General features: G+C 37.8%; 1 protein-coding gene across 1 annotated transcript in view; it reads right to left on the bottom strand.

The window, feature by feature from the left end:
- The window catches only part of tprb (translocated promoter region b, nuclear basket protein), a 56591-nt gene that overhangs the window by 7713 nt on the left and 26921 nt on the right, over positions 1 to 21957 (bottom strand). The window contains exons 30-45 of the mRNA XM_062028326.1: positions 21151 to 21272; positions 18802 to 19012; positions 18574 to 18717; positions 14450 to 14648; positions 10626 to 10819; positions 10447 to 10520; positions 10143 to 10339; positions 8663 to 8953; positions 8373 to 8530; positions 8203 to 8283; positions 4561 to 4746; positions 4281 to 4430; positions 2376 to 2469; positions 1918 to 2054; positions 192 to 269; positions 5 to 93 (exon numbers count right to left, since the gene is read on the bottom strand). Coding sequence (XP_061884310.1) covers positions 5 to 93; positions 192 to 269; positions 1918 to 2054; positions 2376 to 2469; positions 4281 to 4430; positions 4561 to 4746; positions 8203 to 8283; positions 8373 to 8530; positions 8663 to 8953; positions 10143 to 10339; positions 10447 to 10520; positions 10626 to 10819; positions 14450 to 14648; positions 18574 to 18717; positions 18802 to 19012; positions 21151 to 21272 — 2405 coding nt within the window. The remainder of the gene's footprint in view (positions 1 to 4; positions 94 to 191; positions 270 to 1917; positions 2055 to 2375; positions 2470 to 4280; positions 4431 to 4560; positions 4747 to 8202; positions 8284 to 8372; positions 8531 to 8662; positions 8954 to 10142; positions 10340 to 10446; positions 10521 to 10625; positions 10820 to 14449; positions 14649 to 18573; positions 18718 to 18801; positions 19013 to 21150; positions 21273 to 21957) is intronic.

Below are 21957 nucleotides of genomic sequence, written 5' to 3'. Positions count from 1 at the left end.
TTACTGTACGGCCTGGTCAAAACCATCAGCGCGGTGCGGCACAACCAATGTGGGAGTGTTGGGAACCATACGGTCGTTGTCGTCGAATAGATGCTGCAGCAAAAAGGCAGACAGACAATGCCAAATGATTTGCATGATTAAATTTTCAAACAAACTTTATAAAACACAAATGTAATGCAGATATTACTTACAGCACTACTGGGGAGCCCAGAGGAGAGTTGGGGTACCCTGCCTACTGACTGGCGACGAGCAGGGATGCGCTGAGACATCTAATAACACAAAATAATAAGATACATTTTTTTTAAAGGGGTAGATGACTTCATCGCCTAGTTTGCCTACTTGGTGTTTGTGTGTGGTCGGCTGTAACAAAGTTTTCTTGTTTGTGTCATAAGAAATGTGCACCATAATCTCATGTTTTTCCAGGTGTTGGGTTTCATTTCGTGCAGCGGTGCCTGCGCCTTATAACACGCATGGGCGATTTAAAAAACATGAGGTGTCCTGGGCTGCATGTAAGAATGTGTTGATTTTAAAGACAATGTACACATCATCATGCATCTATTATCTCGCTATGTCATAGCAACGAAGAGAGTTGTCGCCAAGTATCAAGCATGCTTTGCGTGCACTTTGTAAATAACAGTTACAATTACATCTGTGGCTGTGTTCACACTGCAAAGTAGGATATCCAATTTGGATTTTTTTGTTAAATTAAATTTTTTCATTCACATTGCAAAAAAATGTGATGTCGAATGTGAACGTAAGATGACCCTCATGCAGATGTGACGTCATGACGTCAGGACGTAGGTCTCAGTTCTGCCACGTGTGGCAATTTCAAGGATTTTGTGTGTAAAAAGTCAACATTTTCTGAACCCGATTATTGTGCATAAAAGATTAAGAGGGAAGAGGACAAGCTTTTTGGCGCTCGCAGTTTGTGGGACATTTTCTTCCACGTCCGCTCCAAAGAGGGTGAGGGCAAGCAGTTAGAGACAGGAGTGGTTGAACATTGACGCGAGTTCCTAAAACATTATTTTTGCCTGTTTTCTGCTCATTTATATCTGATTTATATCCACATATAAAAGAAGCCTGGGTCGGATTTTAAAAATTCCGAATTGTACTGTTAACGTTGACATGAATAAATCCGATACAGGTCACATATGGGCATAACAACGGAAGTGACCTGCAGTGTGAACAATGCCTTTGTTTTTAGCGCTTAGTCAACGTTTCTCACATAGAATAGTAGTTTGTTGTAGTTAAAGGTAACTTATGTACCATGCTTGGGTAAAGGTAACCATGCCAGGCCGTGACAAAAAAATAATAATATATACGAAATACTGCTACATGGTACTCACTTGTATTCCCAGTTATTTGGACAACAATGGCTTTGTGTTGAGTCATTTTCAGTGGATAGTAAATCCTTACTGCAATGCACTGAATATTAAGCGATGACTTCTTTGGAGCTAATTGACTTAAGTCTCTGCCGCCATTCAGTATTTGGCCTATCCATAATTATAAAATATATTATATTATATAATTGTATTTTTGCAATACCAGTGGTAACTTAATATTTTAATAATGATATGATTGTTTTATTCTTTGAAAAATAAATATTACTTTGTGGAATTGCAATGCCTTGATTTTAGTGAGGTTATTATTGTCATAGCCATAAATGTAAAGGTAATAATAACAATTGGCATAATATTTGTTTCTGTTTTTGGCCTTGGTATTCTCATTTTTGGGTTTTGGCCAAGAATATTAATTTCAGTGCATAACTACTTATACTCTTTGTAGGTAAACTTATACTTAAACAGTTCAGTGTTTTACACATCAAATACCCCTAACTTTTTATATGTAGTATAAATTGTGTTTCAAAATGTGCCACATGTCTGTAAGCAGAACATTTTTCAATGGCCTGTTACACACCTGAGTGGGTGGTCCTAGATCTGATGATGGACGAGGGGGCAATGAATATGTTGTTCTCCTTGGTGACTGTGGCATACGTATACCAGAGCTTGTGATGGGCTGTTCAGTACAGAATGCCTCCATGGTGGTGCTCTCAACTACAACATTTAAAAAAGTGATTATTACTCTGTGGAGTGAAATAATTCAGTATTAAGGTGGCATCACATGTCATTCTAGCAACACATAATTGTATTTCACAAGTAAGAAATCTAATTTGCCTTAAGAGCAGGGATAACAAGACAGTTTGAATGGTGTTCCAAGTATTGCCACCCTTTTTTTCCAGACAAACAACATTACAGCTCTCTCAGTCACGGCACAGTTTTCGATAACTAATTCAATGACGGGACAGGTTGTGAGCACACTGGGCGAGTCCAAACTGGAGCTACACGTGCGTATTAATAAGGTTTCCTGGATCTTACAGCTTGCCGTCTGGGAATCTGCTGGTCTCTGGGTGGAGTCAGACGCCCCCAAACTCTCCTCAGTCTCTGTCCCTGGGTCGGTTACATCAGCTCCCTGAGAAAGGAGTGAGAAATAAAATTCATAATCATAAACAGAATTACGAACTGTTGAAGCGCTCTATAAAGCACAATTTAGTCAGTGAGCACAAATTCCTCATTACCATACTGAAACTGATGAATTTGTTTGTTTCAAACATGCCTTATTAAGGAACGCCACGCGGTTACACTTGCACAATATAACGAAAAAGAAAAAGAAAGAAGCAGAGTGGATTTAATTCGGACCCTTTTCTCTATGTCCTACTGATTCTTACACTTTCACTTCTGTGAAAAGAAAGGTGTTGGGGAAAAAAAATCAAGCAATTCGGAGTTCAAAAAAAGGTAAAAAAATAAGGATACAAATGAGATAAAAGCCTGATAATTATTTTTTTGATAATAATAAAATAGAATAAAGATAGTAAATCAAAAACATTACCGATAAACAAGGCCACCCATGACTAAAATGGACCCTATGCCCAATTTCGTTTTGAGGCCACAAAATATGTTCTCACTATTTATGTGAAACTATTTTTTAAATCATTTTTAATCAATCTAAAATGAATTCATGGCAAATAAGTTGTCCAATAATTCATAGCAAAATAAAAAATTTAACAAAAGGAACACTTACATTTAAATTTACATATATAAATGTTTGGTAACACAGCAGTCCTTGGGTATATAAACCATTATATTATTATTATATCAGTGATGGAGCAGGAAGTGGTTAAGAATCAGTTTGCGGTAAAATTTCATATAAGACGCCCTGACAATCATTAGTTGACCTTTTACGGATTCACGCAAAATTCACAGTGCACAGGGACTGCGAATAGGAAGGGGCGGCTAAATAAATACTGGAATAAAAAACTGAATCGCCCAATTTATAATTTATTTTTAAATTACACCTATATGTTCTACTAGTTAGATGGTGATTTGGGACAAGGGGCAAAATGCTTAATATATGACTTGCTAAGGATCTCATGTGCCTAAAATGCTTTAAAGTACCTTTAAAAGCTTAAAAGAAACCATCTCCTTTTGATTTTCTCCTTAGCGAACCTTTTGTTTTGTTTGTATTGGAGGTCTGAAGGTCTAACGTGGACGGCGTGGCGAAGTTGGTAGAGTGGCCGTGCCAGCAATCAGAGGGTTGCTGGTTACTGGGGTTCAATCCCCACCTTCTACCATCCTAGTCACATCCATTGTGTCCTTGGGCAAGACACTTCACCCTTGCTCCTGATGGCTGCTGGTTAGCGCCTTGCATGGCAGCTCCCGCCATCAGTGTGTGAATGTGTGTGTGAATGGGTGAATGTGGAAATACTGTCAAAGCGCTTTGAGTACCTTGAAGGTAGAAAAGCGCTATACAAGTATAACCCATTTATCATTTATTATAACTACTGGCTTGGTGCTTGCTTTTCAATTTTAGTCATTTAGTTTGAGCTGGCATGCATTTTTTCTTTCCAGCAGAGCTCGTAACAGTAAAACTTTTATTACATAACAGCCAATTTACACAAAAACAACATGAGTCGCTGTTTGCAGATTATCAAGCCACTTTCACACAAGCGCATTAGAAGTGAAGCCGCAAATCGGCCTCTTGCAGACACTGACTCATGTGGCGCAGCAACCAAGACCTAAGTAAACTAGTGAATTAGAGCGACAAAACTATGACACAAGGGTAAAACTCTTCTAGGAAAGGAATGGAAAAATGTACTTGAGTTGGAAAGAAAAGACCCAAGCGTGGGAAGGGTTAACATATCTACTGGAAATGGCAAGCGTGTGGGTGAGTGTTCATGTCAAAGCTGTCACTATGAGTACATGACGCATTTTTGCTAATCAAACCTCTATGTCATCTCCTTCGTAGGCCTCGTTGCCTTCTCCACTCCCTTCGTTACTTTCATCTCCTTCTCCCATACCCCCGTCATCATCTTCTTCCTCCTCCTCTTCCTCCTCTTCATCATCATCCTCCTCCTCATCTCCTTCATCGTAGTCCTGCGTTGAAGAGATAAAAACACAGGAACGTCAATTGGAGACTTCGAATAAAGCCTGCAAACTCAACACAATTAGGCACAAGCTGTGATTTGAATCCAGAATGCTCTTGCTGTAAAGCTGTTTATTTTACCTGCTCGTCATCCTCTTCAGCTCCCTCTTCTGGGTTTTCCTCACTCTCAGTGTCGGTGACTATGACGATTACTTCCAGCTGCTGCTCAGGAGTTTCACTTTGTGTCAACGCAACGTCTTGGTACATAGAGGTAGACTGCGAGGCTGCCATCTCGTCTTCTTCATCCAGCGCTGCAAGTTCTTCTGTCTAAAACAGGCCAGAACAAACACTGTTTAATGCTTGTTTTTCTAAATAAAGATTAACATGAAAAATTGTAAAACTTAAAATAAAGTAAATATAATTTAATGTCTTTTTCAAAAAGAGCTTTGCGGGATTTTTCTGCATGTCTGATGTCGCAGCTGTCAAGTGTATCAATGATTCGGCTGTATTGCTTATTATCTGGGCTTCTGCAGTGCCGTCTTACTGCTGGGGAAAATGATCCAGTGTGTGCTTTTATGTCGCATCAATGATTGACAGTTTAGCCTGCTTCTGCTTGGGCATACACAAGGCGTGTTGGCTGTGGAACTCACATGAAGGAGAGCGGCCGCACGTACAGTTGTGTTCAAAATAATAGCAGTCCCACATCACTAGCAAGATAAATCACTGTTTTTGTTAGAATTTCAACTTCTACACTGCAAGTAAATTTCTATAAGGTTTAGTAAAGGTATAGAAAACCAACAGACCCAACAGGAATGATGTGCATGCTGCTGATTCTGTGAAACTGAATCATTTACTGAAAGGGGCGTGTTCAAAAAAATAGCAGTGCTGCGTTCCATAAGTGACATCATTGATTATGTGTAAAAAAAAAGGTGTTAAACAAGTGGCCCTTATTTTAGGATCAAGGCAACTGACGCTGCATATGCTGGCTGTGCATTTGTCCTTGGAAAAACAGTGTAAAATGGGTCGTTCAAGACACTGTTCAGAAGAAGAGCGTTCTTTGATTAAGAATTTAATAAAAGAGGGAAAACTTATAAGGAAGTGCAGAAAATGATAGGCTGTTCAGCCAAAATTATATCAAACAATTTAAAATGGCAGCTAAAACCAAAAAGACGAGGAAGAAAAAGAAAAACGACTATTGAAATGGATCGGAGAATAACCAAAATGGCAAAGGCTCAGCCAATAATCAGCTCCAGGAGGATGAAAGAAGATCTAATATGGCCTGTGAGTACTGGAACAATCAGACCACGTCTATGTGAAGCCAAGCTACCAGCAAGAAGCCCTCGCAAAGTCCCATTGTTAAAAAAAAGACGTGTGCTGAAGCGGTTACAATTTGCCAAAGAACACATTGACTGGCCTAAAAAGAAATGGCGTAAAATTTGGGGACTGATGAGAGTAAGATTGTTCTTTTTGAGTCTAAGGGCCACAGACAGTTTGTCAGACGTCCTGCAAACACTGAATTCAAGCCCAAATACACAGTGAAGACGGTGAAGCATGGTGGTGCAAGCATCATGATATGGGGATGTTTCTCGTACTATGGTGTTGGTCCTATTTATCGCGTACCAGGGATCATGGATCAGTTTTAGTACATCAGAATACTGGAAGAAGTCATGTTGCCGTATGCTGAAGAGGAAATGCCCTTGAAATGGGTGTTTCAACAAGACAATGACCCCAAACACACCAGCAAGCGAGTAAAATCATGGTTCCAGAAAAACAGAGTTCAAGTAATGGAGTGGCCAGCACAATCCCCGAACCTTAATCCCATTGAAAACTTGTGGGCTGACATAAAGAATGCTGTTCATGAGGCAAAACCAAGAAATGCAGAGGAATTGTGGAACGTAGTACAATTGTCTTGGGCTGCAATACCTGTCGACTCCATGTGCCACAGATGTGAAGCAGTTATCAGAAACCGTGGTTATGCAACTAAATTATAGTTAATAATTTTAAGGAAAGTTGAATCTGCAAGCCTTTGTTAGTTTATACAGTATATTTGAGTTTTATATAGAAAGATGTCAACACTGCTATTTTTTGGTTTTATATTTCTTGACTTTCTGTAAAATATTTTCAAATTGAATTACTTTTTTCCAATTTTCTGGCTTTGAAATAGAATGTGCCGTCTCCCCAATGCATTTGTGTTCATTAAAATACAATTTATTTGAAGAATTTTGAGGTTTACACACCTTTTTAAACACACTGCTATTATTATGAACATAACTGTATCTCCCGCAAGTTGTGCAGGAAACGCCAAAACTAACTCTGTTTGCTAGCGTTCGGTTTGGTGTGTGCCTAATACCACTAATTGTACGTTTCCAATCCTTTGCACACTGCCAGACAGACTTGCTTTTGACAATTAAAAAACAAACCAAATGTCTGCATGCATCGTGTGAAACAGATTTTCTCTAAACAAGAAATCTAGTCATGTTTTAATCTTGTAAGTAATAAGTGTCCTTAATTGAGAAATAATGTAGTCTAAAACCTGACACTTGTCCTTCAAGACAAATATCAAATAATTATAGTTGTATATTACTTACATATATAAAGTCTTCAAGGCAGAGACGTAATGGAATGTATCCAGTACCTAATGTGCCGGCATCATTCAACGTACTGCATCATGAATTATTGTGACTACTAGGTGTCGCCAAACAACAATTACCATTCCACTTCAACTTAAAGACAGCATAAGTCCATTATAGATGTTAAATTATAAATAGATTAGGGGTGTCCTAATACGACTTTTTCCACTTCCGATATGATATTGGAACCTTGAGTGTCGGTTTATACCAATATTAATCCGATAATTTGTCAGCAGGAATCATGGTACACTCTTATTTTGAAGTGTTGAATGTTAGAAAATGTTTGAATCAAGTGAAAATACTCAAGAGAACCATGGTAGGTATGAACAACTAACCTTACGAAAGATTTACACTTTGAAATGGAGTGTTAATGTGCTTTGACAACACCCGGTGGTCACAACAATTCATTAAATTATAGGCATAACAGAGGAAGTTGAATGACGAGGACACATTTGTTACTGGATACTTATATAATTGTATATATTGACAAAAGTTGTGTTTTAGACTGCAATATTGTTCAAACTCTACGACTACATTGTGTGCTTAGCTGTTGTGTAGCTGCTAGCTCCTGGTAGCCAATAGTCTACCATGTTTACCTTTAGTAAATAACAAAAATACAAGAAAAGACCAACCTTGTGTGCTTATTGGGGGACATTTAGCTGTTAACTGACTATCCAACTTTGCACGAGTAAACACACTGCAGGATTGCTTACATAGCGTAGATTTTAAATACACGCCGAGATTAGTTTTTTCCTTTTTTTGCTGATATCGAACCAATATCGGATCGGGACACCACTAGAATAGGCCATTGTTTTTCATACTTACTTTTTTCTTGGTGAAATTTAACTTTATCAAGCCATTTTTAACATTCTTCAAAACAAAATGTATGACTCGTGTTGATATTGTATTGGATCCATATTGGTAGGTATCAGTCAATACTAAAGGCTTCAATATCGGTATTGTATCGGAAGTTAAAAAGTTGTACAGGGACACCCCTAGTCTTGTTTATACCTTTAAGAGAGTTTAATAAAATAAAATACAGGTGACATTTGTTGACTAATACCACACATCATCTACATTATGTAAAAGTGAATGTGTCTGAAAACAAAAGGTTAGGAAATGTATTGATCATTATTTTATGTTACTAACATACCTGACTGGTTTCTGCACCGTCTTGACTGTCTGTTGGCACCACCCCCTCAGCCTCAGCACTGTCATCAACCATCATCTCCTCCTGAGGATAACACATGACAGCATGCTTTTGTTTGATAGAATTCCAAACAAAGCGCCAACTGAGGTTTGTCATCTGGCCAAAACGCTCACCTCTAGACCCACTCTCTGAATGATGCGTAGCTTCTTTTGCACGGGAGCCCTGGATGTGTCCTCCTGAAGGGTCTCTGTGTCTGTGACCACAGTGCTGCTACTTTCCTCCTCTTCACGAGGCCTTTTGGACAACGAGGAAGATCCTGGTGTGGCTGAAACTAGACGTAAAGCAGTATATGTAGACACATCCCAGTTTAAGAGGTTTAAATAACAAAAATATGTGTTTGCCAAAACAAAAATACAACTTTTTGTCCTCTACTAAACTTGGAATTAATTTAGTTTCTTCTCACCAGTCCCAAATACAGCAGGAGTGGAAGATGTTGAAGGCCATTCCATCTGCGAGCTCGTCGTTGCTTCAATTAACACAGGCGGCGGCTCCTGATTGAGCGGCTCTGCGTGGGTGACGCTCTGCTGTTGGGTTGGCTGGACAAAGGCTGTGGCCTGTGTCTGGGTTTGCTGCACAGTCAACATGGGGCTTGCTAAAGTGGTCTGGATGTTGGGGCTTGCTGAGCGTACAGAACCACTGGCACTTCCATACACAGTCACATGCTCCACGGGTGGACCCTCTGTAGTCTGCATGGCTGCAGAATAATTGAGGAAAAATATATTTGATTTAATGGACATCACATAGTAAGAGTGAAATTGTTAACATTTTACTGACCAACTGCAGAACATTTCTGGCTCTGAGTGTGAGAAAAGTAGTTAGGAATAATATACTTGCTTATTCTTTTGTGGTTGTGAGTGATTCTACAGTTAGTGCAAACCAAAAACATTACGGTACTTAGTTTTTTTCTTCTGAAAAACAGATTTGATGCAATGATTTAAATCTGCATCAGTGACTTTAGAATCGCTTTTTGCAAATGTTTCCATACTGCTTACAGTAATATTAATGATCATGAATTTTAATAGTTTTGACACTTTCTTTAAAGACTTGAATCTGATGCAGACTGGAGTTTTAAGATTGGGTTAATATTATTGCTATCAAACAATTATTTTCTTCAATCAGATTAATCACAGATTTGAATTTGGATTAGTCATGATTAATAACAGGTTATTACTTACTTGCATAATTTAAATTAACTTAAAAATGACACAAATATGTGGATGCTACTTTCAAAATGACATACAGGAACATTTAAAAAATGTTCAACTTGAATTATGTGCTCAAAACATGCCAACAGTTTTATGTAAAATCCCTTTGGGGTGTATTTTGAAGTAAAATTAGCCAGAAAAAAACACAGCTGAAGTCTCCTCACATATCTTTGTACTGATGTATACATTTTATTTTGGCTTATAAACCAGATATTAAGAGTAAATGAAAAGTAGATTAGAGATCCATACATTTCTTACTGCATTTCCCTCATAACTTTGACAAAATAATACAATCAGAAATGACACAATATGTTACTGCATATGCTAGCAGCTAAATTAGGAGGCTTTTTAACCTGTTAGCTTACTTACTACTAAAAGATCAATTGTTTAGTATGTTCACTGTTATTTAATGACAAACTTGTTCTTACATTGCAATAAGAAACATATGTTTAATGTATAAGATTTTTTGTTAAAACACACCCAATTAGGATTTTTTGTGGTTTCATTTTATTTTGAAAATTAAAAAGTATCAAAATACATTTTTTGTACCAGTACCAAATTATTGGTATCAGGACAACACTTTTTGTGATTATCCACATGAGTTTACGCGATATAATTTTCTGACAGCCCTATTTACAGTATATAAACAAATGGCTTTGGCTATTGTGTAAAACTCACCCTCCTGTGTCTCAGCTTGTGTGGTGGGCATGACAGTAGCTGTGGGGGTTGGGGTGGGCACAGTGGCAGGTGTGATCATTGGCCTGATGCTTGCCCTTGGAGTGGGTTTGTTTCCTGGGTTAACAGCTTGCTTGCCGGCTGTGGCTACTACAGGTGTCGGCTTTATGTTAGCAGTTGGAGGCTCAGAGGTGCTGGCACTGACAAAGAAATTAAGGCAGAGTTCATCTCTATCACCCTGTTGCATTGGATCCAATGGTTCACTAAGTAGCAGCTGTAGTGTTTTTCCAGTATTTGGGTATCATACCTGCCCCTCTCTGTAGCAGGGGTTGACTTGAGACTGATTTGTCTCTGTTCCGTGCTCCTTTGCTGCTCCTGAGTCTAGAACCACACAAAAGATATCGTCAATAAACTAACTGTATTTTTTCTTTACAATCGTAAAATAAAATACAATTTAAAAGAACATTCTTTGGAGAGAAGACTCACTTTGCATGGACCCGCTTCAGCGGGTTCATCTCTTTGCTCTTGTCTCTCTTGTTGACCTCGCAGTTCTCTCAGTTCTCGCTCCTGTCGGTTAAAGCGTCCCTCGTACTGAGACTTTATAGCGCTTACGCGCACCTCTAACTCCTCACGTTGCTGCTTTAGCTCCTCATTTTCCCGCTGGATCTCGTCTTTGGTGTCTAGGTGACAATAGCATGTACGAAATTTTAAAAAACACAGTACACAATGGGGTGAATAATCCATTAGAAATTAGGGACGGGTTTAGGGTTTTATGCTGCCAATTTTAATCATCCATGTTTGAGATCGGCCAATACCAATTCCACTACAGATCACATGTAATACCTGTACATTTTTTTATTATTTTTGGGGTGAGTGCCATTACTGATATCAACATAATATTTAAAGTAGTTCCTTATTGTCTTTTATTACGGTACATACCATTGTTACAGCAATTATTACAACAAAAAAAAAAGCAAAAAATACTCCCTACTCTTTTATATCCTTTGGTTTTTGCCCACAATGTCCTTCTGTCCAGGGACTTATAGTACTTCCCTGAATTTGTAAAACATTAACAACATGTGACTACGTGGGTTCCCTCCGGGTACTCCGGCTTCCTCCCACCTCCAAAGACATGCACCTGGGGATAGGTTGATTGGCAACACTAAATTGGCCCTAGTGTGTGAATGTGAGTGTGAATGTTGTCTGTCTATCTGTGTTGGCCCTGCGATGAGGTGGCGACTTGTCCAGGGTGTACCCCGCCTTCCGCCCGATTGTAGCTGAGATAGGCTCCAGCGCCCCCCGCGACCCCGAAAGGAATAAGCGGTAGAAAATGGATAAATTAACAATTTTTTTTTATATAAATAGAAATATTGATCTAATCACTCTAGTATCAATCATCTACTAATTCTAACCTTGGTACCGACACCACCTATTAATGGATCCATTCGCCCTCCCCTTGAATGTTGTTCATTCTCGGCTGCTACACACACCAAAAGACCCTGGTGCTTCTCAGTTGCTTTTATGTTAGCCTCTCTCTGTACTCTTATTCATAAACGTTTTAATCTCCTGTTATTAGCTCCCTACTTTCTGCTGCAACGTGGTTCCATCTACCTTCTTAAATTTTACTATGCACTTATTTCTTCTGTTGTTTCTATCTACTTTAGTGGCTAACTTAATGATTAGCATATCTGCTCCTAGCTTCTTTTTCTTTTTTTTTTAACCTTTATTTACCCGGGGAAAGTCCCATTGAGATTAAGAATCTCTTTTTCAAGGTAGTCCTGTACATTCATACACCAGTGTAGGTAGTTGCCACTGGGAGAAAGGTGGATGAAGTGTCTTGCTCAAGGACACAACGGCAGTGACTAGATGGTGGAAGCTGGAATCGAACTTGGAACCCTGAAGTTGCTAGCACAGCCTCTCTACAAACTGAGGCACGCCACCCCACTCGCCCCTACTCAGTGTGTAACAAGTTTAACCTTATCCTCCAGTGATAACCCTAATTGGTAATGATACACAAAGGGGTAATATGATTTTTCTTAAAAATATATTTATAATAACATTTAACAATTACATATTTTGCTCATTAATTAGAAAAATGCATCAAAATGTGCGCCTTTTATTTCCCATTACATCACATATTTATACTCACTGCAGACTTCATTTGAGCCAACAAACATAATAAAACATCACTTATTGTGTGTGCAATGTCTGCGATCATAAGGATGCCGACCGCTAGGATGTTCATATATTAACATTTAGATGAAGAATGAATCATCATCCTCGCAAAAAAAAGGGGGCTGGAAGCAAGCGTCTTTTCGTGTCGCTCGCCATTTCCGGGTCTAAATTGGCTGTCAAAGTGTTCCAACTTGTCGGAATACGTCCTCATCCTTCTACTATTCAGGTGAGAGGCATGATTTATGATTTAGAATAAAGTTTGGCAAACAAGGAAACGAGGAAGCAGCTGATCAGTCCATCATGTCAACTAGGGCTGGATGATTATGGAAAATTAAGGATGATTTTGACTGATATTGTAATCACGATCAATTTACTCGATTATTCACTAATTTGAAAACAAGTAATTATTGTACCACCAAAACTGAACTTAAAATATAATTAATATAGAATAAACCACAACAAGTAAAATAATAGTAATACAAATAATAAATAATTTAAATAATAACAATATAAAAAATGATTACATTCAGTTTTTATGTATTAATCGTTATTAGTTCCACTTTTTAACTTATTGTACCGCCATAGAGTGTGTGATTTTTATGGTAAATAAAATTGTATAAAATGTTTGTAATTAAATGCAAAATCTTTAACATTTATTGGGGCGGTATAGCTCGGTTGGTAGAGTGGCCGTGCCAGCAACTTGAGGGTTCCAGGTTCGATCCCCGCTTCTGCCATCCTAGTCACTGCCGTTGTGTCTTTGGGCAAGACACTTTACCCACCTGCTCCCAGTTCCACCCACACTGGTTTAAATGAAACTTATATATTGGGTTTCACTATGTAAAAGCGCTTTGAGTCACTAGAGAAAAGCGCTATATAAATATAATTCACTTCACTTCACATTGGTGCAATACGTATTTGGACAATTTTGACCAGTATTTAATATCAAAGCATAATAATTGTGTAAATGTATCAAGTGCTTTAAGTTTATTATGCTTGTGTAAGGTACTTTTTTGAACCCTTTAAACTGTTAGCGCAGTCGACCGGATGTGGCGCACTGCGCTATTATTGTGAGGGGGGAAGTGTGTTGTTGTTTTCAGCTTGACGTGTAGAGGCGACTTGCAGCTGTTTAAAGAAATAAATAAAAGAGCGCTTCCCAAGTTGCGAGTGCTGTCGTATTTGTAAGTTGATCTTACATCGATGATGTAGTTCACAACAACACAAGCAGATGAGATGTGTTGTGGGTGTATGGATTGTTCTTTCTAGTTTTAGTTTGGTAGTTTGGTCGCTGTTTCAAGTGACCTCCTCGACATTAAGAACAGGGCGGTTGAGTGTTTATGGGATGAATGAGCGGTCCAGAACACATTATTTTCACAAACAAATGTTTTTTCTCACAATGTCAGCATTTCAGTCACATTATGTCAATTTCTGTGGTATTCTGCATTTAACAACGGATTTCGTTATATTGGACAATTTTCTGACTCCGTCTACTGTTATGTCAAGGCGGAAATCAAATGCCTTATTTTTTGTTGATTTTAGTGATTAATGATTTGGCATACTAGTGATATGTAAAATAAATAGTAATAGGGAGAAAGCATGGTAAGATCCCAAACATCTAGTAGACATGCTTTTTTTCACTCACTCATACGTTATTTACGAGTTAGATTGCATTAAAAAAAATACATTCATCGTCATGTCTTTCATAATGATTGTGAACGATAGGCAAAATTCCAAAAAAGTACAGTTCCCCTTCAAGGGGAGTGAGTCCTCGGTCAGCCATAGGATCAAAAATAAAGTATCAAGAGTGTAGGATGATCATGTACTTTTTTACAAAAATCGATCAGCGCAACCCTATAAGAAATGTATGTTTAGCTGCTCAAATGGGTGTTCAAAGAACGTACTGTATTTCTAGTGTCTTATTTTAGAGTTCTGTGTTTGTTTTGATGTCTTGAAATTTGATGCTCATTTTACATTATTTTCCATGTTGCTAATGGACAATACAAATAAGAGTTAAAACACACATGCGCACATTTTTTTTTAACAATAATTTCTTCACTTGGTGTTTTGTAAAAAAAAAAACATCCTACAAATTATAATAACCATCATCACTGAAGGTACTGGAAGGAATACCATCTTACTTGTGATCTGGCTGATCTTTTGTTTGGCAAGAACCAAAGCCTTCTTGGTCTTCTCCTCTTTGTCAGTCATCTGCTTTCTCAGGATGTCCTCCTGAGAAGATTTGTCCTGCAGCTCTTGCCTCAGTCTGTTCAGCTCTGTCTGAAGCCTGGATGACTGTTCCTGTACATTGTGCACCTCTGTTTCACGCTCTGCAACCACCTGTAACAGGCCAAGAAGACAAAGTGCATATATAACTACATATTTTTCCCGTTCGTCTTACATATACACTACCGTTCAAAAGTTTGGGGTCACATTGAAATGTCCTTATTTTTTAAGGAAAAGCACTGTACTTTTCAATGAAGATAACTTTAAACTAGTCTTAACTTTAAAGAAATACACTCTATACATTGCTAATGTGGTAAATGACTATTCTAGTTGCAAATGTCTGGTTTTTGGTGCAATATCTACATAGGTGTATAGAGGCCCATTTCCAGCAACTATCACTCCAGTGTTCTAATGGTACAATGTGTTTGCTCATTGGCTCAGAAGGCTAATTGATGATTAGAAAACCCTTGTGCAATCATGTTCACACATCTGAAAACAGTTTAGCTCGTTACAGAAGCTACAAAACTGACCTTCCTTTGAGCAGATTGAGTTTCTGGAGCATCACATTTGTGGGGTCAATTAAACGCTCAAAATGGCCAGAAAAAGAGAACTTTCATCTGAAACTCGACAGTCTATTCTTGTTCTTAGAAATGAAGGCTATTCCACAAAATTGTTTGGGTGACCCCAAACTTTTGAACGGTAGTGTACACCGACTGGGCCGAATCTTCGGAAATGTATGTAGTCTTTGCAGAGATAATAGTACTTCCATGAGAGGGTAGAAACATCTCTCAGTATCAGTTCTTTTAAAAGGCTGGCATTGTTGGTCTCCATCTAACAAGTCCCAACATTTTACCAAAACTTCAGAGCTTTTTTATTTGTAAACCAATATTGTTTCCTTACATTTTTTATCTGTTTTGGCCTATCCACATGCTTTACTGGTAAGTAGACGGTATAACAGTCGATACAACTTAAACTACACTATAAGTCATCTACGGGTCTTTGTTGCCATCTGGTGGGCTTAAGGCACAGTTTCCAACTGCATTTTAGGGTAGATGGTAGGTTTCACTTTGAAAACCCCTGCGCTGTATGATGCACTGCATTTGTACAACATCCCAAATATCTCCCTGTCTTTCGATATCAAGAATGTTTATCTCCCTCAAATAGTTGCTAAATATAAATCACACGCTGCATGGTAAAATTACATCTTGAGGTAACACAAATACCTCGACATAAATGGTTAAGAATTGTCCATACCGTATTTTTCGGACAATAAGTCGCAGTTTTTTTCACAGCTTGGCCGGGGGTGCGACTTATACTCAGGAGCGACTTATGTGTAAAATTATTAACACATTACCGTAAAATATCAAATAATATTATTTAGCTCATTCACGTAAGAGACTAGACGTATAAGATTTCATGGGATTTAGCGATTAGAAGTGACAGATTGTTTGGTAAATGTATAGCATCTTCTATATGTTATAGTTATTTGAATGACTCTTACCATAATATGTTACGTTAACATACCAGGCACGTTCTCAGTTGGTTATTTATGCGTCATATAACGTACACTTATTCAGCCTGTTGTTCACTATTCTTTATTTATTTTAAATTGCCTTTCAAATGTCTGTTCTTGGTGTTGGGTTTTATCAAATACATTTCCCCAAAAAATGCGACTTATACTCCAGTGCGACTTATATGTTTTTTTCCTTCTTTATTATGCATTTTCGGCCGGTGCGACTTATACTCCGGAGCGACTTATACTCCGAAAAACACGGTACATTGTTTTGTCCACTACACAAGCTCCATTACCAGTTGGCCATAAGTCAATAGTGCCAGCCACCTGTTTTGCTTCCTTTGTATAAGTTGAGCGTTAGTACATAAAGTTGCCTAGTACAGTTCCCCAATATTGTAGCTTGTCCAAACCGTCATACTATCAGTTAGTGATGTGCTGGTGGGGCCGTTTTTTGTGAAAAGTATGGGATCGCCATCGCCAATTAATGCCTTTTAATGCTTATCACAAATGCCTAGTACCTGGCTGACAAGCTAGAAGCTATTTATATGTCTCCATAAACCGTGTGGAGCCGCTCCCTTAAGTGTATAATAATAGCCTCCATTATGGCAAATAAACGGCATTGCTTAGGATCTTAAGTATCATTATCAAAAATGATTATCCCTGGAAAATAAACATGTTACACACTTGAGTGCAAGCCACGAGCAAACATGCTAATAGCTAAGCTAACCGGTAAAATTGCTTTAAACAACACCAAGAAGTAAGTGCTGAGTAAGGTTTAAGAAGTGTTGATAACACCACATTCCAGCAGAAAGCAGTTTTTCACAGGAAATGAACAAGCAGATTACGAAGAGTATAGAGAGAGGATAATATAACAACAACTGTTGGTGTGTCAGCATCGTCGCAGTCAGTACGCGACAAGTTTTAAGAGGGTGGATCACCATAAATATGTGGTGTTGATACCAAGGTAATATCAGTATATGATCAATACTCGAGTGAGTAGGTTGATATTTTTATTATTATCTCAAAACCATTCAATCCAAGGATTTAAACGATTAATAAGTAGATAGTAGTTTTTGCTCTTGTTTGGTTATTGTGTACTATTGATTTTGTTTTGCTCAAACAATTGTGTGTAATAAAAGACAACAATGAAGTACTTTATATAATGTGTAGATATTGCTAAATTGTTAATAGTAATTGTCATAAAAAATTTAGAAATGTACTGTTAATACATGTGCTAAGTGTCAGCATTGATATCGACCAATCTCACTCATGGAAGATCGGTATCGGAATCAAAAGCATAAAACCCAGATCGGAAGATCCCTGCCATCAATCAGTCTTTACTGAGCATTATTGCCTTTGTAAAGACAAAATTAGACAACACCAATAATATTATAGTTTGCAGTCACTGGTTTCACATAGCTGCAAATGTGAGATTAACTGGAATAGTTTTCTGAAATAATTTTATTGAAATTCACTAGATCTGCACATAGTGCAGTCTTTAAGGTGTGTTTACAGTTGACAGGTTTGGGAGAAATATGCGATAACTTAGCAACATGATTGATTACGTGAGAAGTGAGCACTGCATAGATCAATATACATTGACTGTATCCTTTTGATTCAAGCAAAACAGTTCTAATCTGTGGCATAGGCACATTATAAGTGCGTAGTATCCGCTAGGGTTGTTCAATAATACGATAGAATATATGCAGTATATACTTATGTTGTTTTGTAGTGTGGAATGTTATAAAAGGTTTGATCGAGTGAAATTACTCAGAACAACATTCACACTCACATTCACACACTAGGGCCAATTTAGTGTTGCCAATCAACAATGGTAGGTATGAAAAAACATTCTTTGACAGATTTGACTAAAATAAACTCCTTATAAAGTTATATTATTCTTCCATCTGCTCCTTTCTGCTCATGGAAATGTATAAGTAACAAAAAACAATGAAAGTGTCAACTGTACGTGAAAGGAATAAAAAGAAAATGATGATGACTGAAGTCATGACACAGGAAGTTGAGGCGTTTGTTACTGGATACTTTCAAATACATTTCTGACTTGGACAGCTTGTAAGTAATATTCAACTCTAATTATTTAATACTTGTTCATATTGACAAATGTGGTGGTTTAGATTGAAATATAGTTCACTTAGGGACACTTACTATATACAGTATGTCTAGTTTGTGTGCTTAACTGTTGTGCATCTGTTAGCTCTTAGTAGCATATAACCTACCATTTTTACCTTTTGTAAATGACTTGATTAAAATACAAGGACAGACCAAACTTCTGTGTTCATTGAGGACAATTAGATGTTAACCTACTGTTGAGCTTTGCACAAGTAAACACACTACAGGACTGCTTGCATCAGCGTTTATATTGGAGCCTTTAGATGTGAGCTGATATAATCAGATACTTTTTTTTTGCTGATATTGGACCGTTATCAATATGTCCTAGTATCTGTCTGGTTTGTCCCTGTGAAATACAATCTGTCAAAGTGAGAAAGAACATGTTGGACGACTGACCCGATTGATGTTCTCTAGTTGTCCCTCCAGGTCTTTAATCCTGGTGTCAGCTTGGCTCAGAGAGTCTCTAAGGCCTTGCAGTTCCTGAACTGATGCTTGACGAGTCTCCTCTTCTTTGGATGGGCCCGCAGCCTCAGCTACCACCTTTAAGCAGTGCAACAAGAAAGTTCAATTGTGATCTGAGAATATAAGTGGTGGACTGTGTTACTTAGTCTTTAGACCGCTCACCCTGTCATGTTGTACTTTGAGCTCTTCATATTGTGTCCTGTAGCGGCGCGCAATCTTCCTGACTTGGGTACAATTCTTTATCTTCTCCTGGATTTCTACAGTCTTTTTTGCTATGTCCTCTTTCAGCAAATTTCTCTCATCAGTTAACTTATTTAAACCGTCAAGCAGGTTTTGAATTTGGCTTTGCTGGGACGTTGTGAGATTGCTGGCCCTAAAAAGATGTTGAGACATTGGAACAAATTAGGAAATTAAGCACATATTTAATGACTTCATTGATTAGAGTTACAACAGCCAAAAGTTGAATTGTTTTTTAAGTTTATTTCGAACATGCATACAGTTACAATTATGATACATCACAATATTGCCATTTTCTCAATACATGTCCGATAAGGATTAGGAAGAAGCGGATCTCCTTAAGCTCTTTTCTCCTAAATAAGAGAAAGGAGCTTACTCCTTTTTCACTTCATAGCAATTATTAACACATTTGTTCACTTCCTGTTCTCAATTTGCAACACAATTTAAATCAATGAATATTAAATACCGTAATTTCCGGACTATAAGCCGCTACTTTTTCCCCTCGTTCTGGTCCCTGCGGCTTATACAAGGGTGCGGCTTATTTACGGCCTGTTCTTCTCCGACACCGACGAAGAGGATTTCGGTGGTTTTAGTACGCAGGAGGAAGACGATGACACAATGATTAAAGACTGACTTTTCATATACCGGTAGGCTGGTTATTTTGATAACGTACAGGTGAGCACTTTGTATTACTTTGCACCGTTGTATTATTTGTACTCTGCACGAATGCTGTTCGCCATGTCAAAGATGTGAAAGTTTGATTGAATGATTGAAAGATTTATTGTTAATAAATGGGACGCTTTGCGTTCCCAAACAGTCATCTCTGTCCCGACAATCCCCTCCGTGGTAGCAGGAACCCCTATATACTACGGTAATTACACATCAAAACCCTGCGGCTTATAGTCGGGTGCGGCTTATATATGGAGCAATCTGTATGTTCCCCTAAATTTAGCTGGTGCGGCTTATAGTCAGGTGCGGCTTATAGTCCGGAAATTACGGTACAACAGTTATCATAAATAAACAGTTAAGTAAATTTTGATTAAATTAATGAGATTAATAAGATTATCTAATTTTCAGGAAGGTTCAGGATGTTTATCAGGACATTTCTTCTTTGTACTTTGTAAACACTTTTGAGTTTGTTGTTTGGTTTACCAGATCATATTAGTACATTGACTTCTTTGCTTAATCCATTCCATGATTTAATTTCACATTGAGTGTGAATGTTGTCTGTGTGGTCTCTGCGATGAGGTGGTGACTTGTCCAGGGTGTACACACCTTCTGCCCGAATGCAGCTGGGATAGGCTCCAGCACCCCCGTGACCCCGAACGGGGCAAGCGGTAGATAAAATGGATGGATGGATAAGATATGCTAAAAGCTTAAGTGTTGTACTTGCATATACATGTTTTAAGTTAGATTTTTCCCTAAGGTTATATTTCTCCTCTTTTGTTAAGAAGAATTGTTATAGGTTATAATAATAATAATAATACGTTAGTGTGCATTGGGCAAAATTTTAGCAAATTGCAAATGTACCAACATATTGAATTTCAATATTTTTGGTTCAATAAATAAAGGGTTTGAATATTTTCAGTCGCGAACATTATGTATTATTCTAACTGACCTTTTTTGTGACAGTAATTGAAGCATACGTTTGTAGTTATTTTTCCGTATTTCTACACAATAACTCAGATATTAAGGATTAAATTGTAATTGCGAATTTGTGGAAGTTAAAGAGATCATATTAAAAAACAAATTTTCTTAGCTGTTGGTAGTTACATCAGCAGATATCTCCATGTATGGTAGAGGTTTAATCGAAGAGTTATGCGCGTGTCTTCCATTTTTATCCAGTTGTAGTCAATAAGTTCCTTCTTTTTCTCTATCTTCTTGTTGTGGTGAAGACCGGCTCGTACATGCATGCTAAAATGTTCCATGCTGCCATTTCTAATAAAAAGTAGAGTATAGTTCTAACTTATATTGGTCAGTAGATTCGATATAAAAACTACAAAATGGCTGACTAAGTGGAGACGCAGTCAAATGAGGCTTGTCCTTGAAGAGGGCTTAAGCACGTATTTAAAACGCACACAAAATGGTGCATTCTGAAGAGACACCCAGAAAGCGGCCTTAACATAGTAAAACAAAATATATGCAAAATTTGGACCAAAGAACCACCATTACATGTTGTAGATCACAAGGAAATGTTTGAAATGTAGAAAACTAAATAATAATATGAGCCCTTTAAATAGATGTGTACAAGCATCAATTGTATAATTTACTCACCTAGTAACCTCTGCTTTGATCTTGCTGTTCTCTTCAGTGAGCTGCTGGATACGTTTAAGGTGTGCCTCCTCAGAATGTAGACGCTTCTCCGGTTCTGAATCTTTCTGTTGGTTAACCAAATACTGGAAAAATACAAAACAATGAATAATGGTACGGCAATAGTAATAGTAGCAAAATGTATCTACTAAGGATGTAAAGGTATCACAATCTCACGGTATTAAGGCCATTGTACGATATTATTGCAGTGTGACAAAAAAAAAAAAGATGGCTTGGAAAAATGCCTTAGTGGAAAAAATTAGGGGCTACTTATGTTAAGGATAATCACTATAAATAACTGTAAATAAACACAAACCTAATGCTCAAATGTTGTAATCCTATTTATTACTACCAAGAGGTGTTTTCAGAGTGCAAAGAACAGTGAAAGACCAGTGTTTCAAGTAACAAGCAAACGTAAAAAACTTTCAGTTGAGTGTCTTTAAACTGACTATTGTAAACATGCTACCATGGGGAAAACTTGTTTGAAATACCTCACAAATTGATGTTTGGCCTGACTTACATCTTGGTTGGTTGTATTTCCGAACTTGTAGACGATAGCGGTCTAGTAAAATCTGCAAACTGTAATTTGCATGTCCGTCACGTTTTCTCCTCTTTATTGTCCTCGACTGCAAAACTAAAATCTGTTTAAATGTCCGATTTTAACTTTGTGGTGGAGCCACCAGCTTGAGCTTTCCGCTCTGCTCCGCTTGTTTCCTGCAGTCTTTTACTGAGCTGCGCTGCACAAGAGATAATGGGAAATGCGGTTTGCTT

This window comes from Entelurus aequoreus, linkage group LG19 (assembly GCF_033978785.1).
Source record: "Entelurus aequoreus isolate RoL-2023_Sb linkage group LG19, RoL_Eaeq_v1.1, whole genome shotgun sequence".
NCBI classification, from domain to species: domain Eukaryota; kingdom Metazoa; phylum Chordata; class Actinopteri; order Syngnathiformes; family Syngnathidae; genus Entelurus; species Entelurus aequoreus.
The sequence above is the reverse complement of the archived record's forward strand: the minus strand, read 5'-3'. Positions and strand labels throughout refer to the sequence as shown.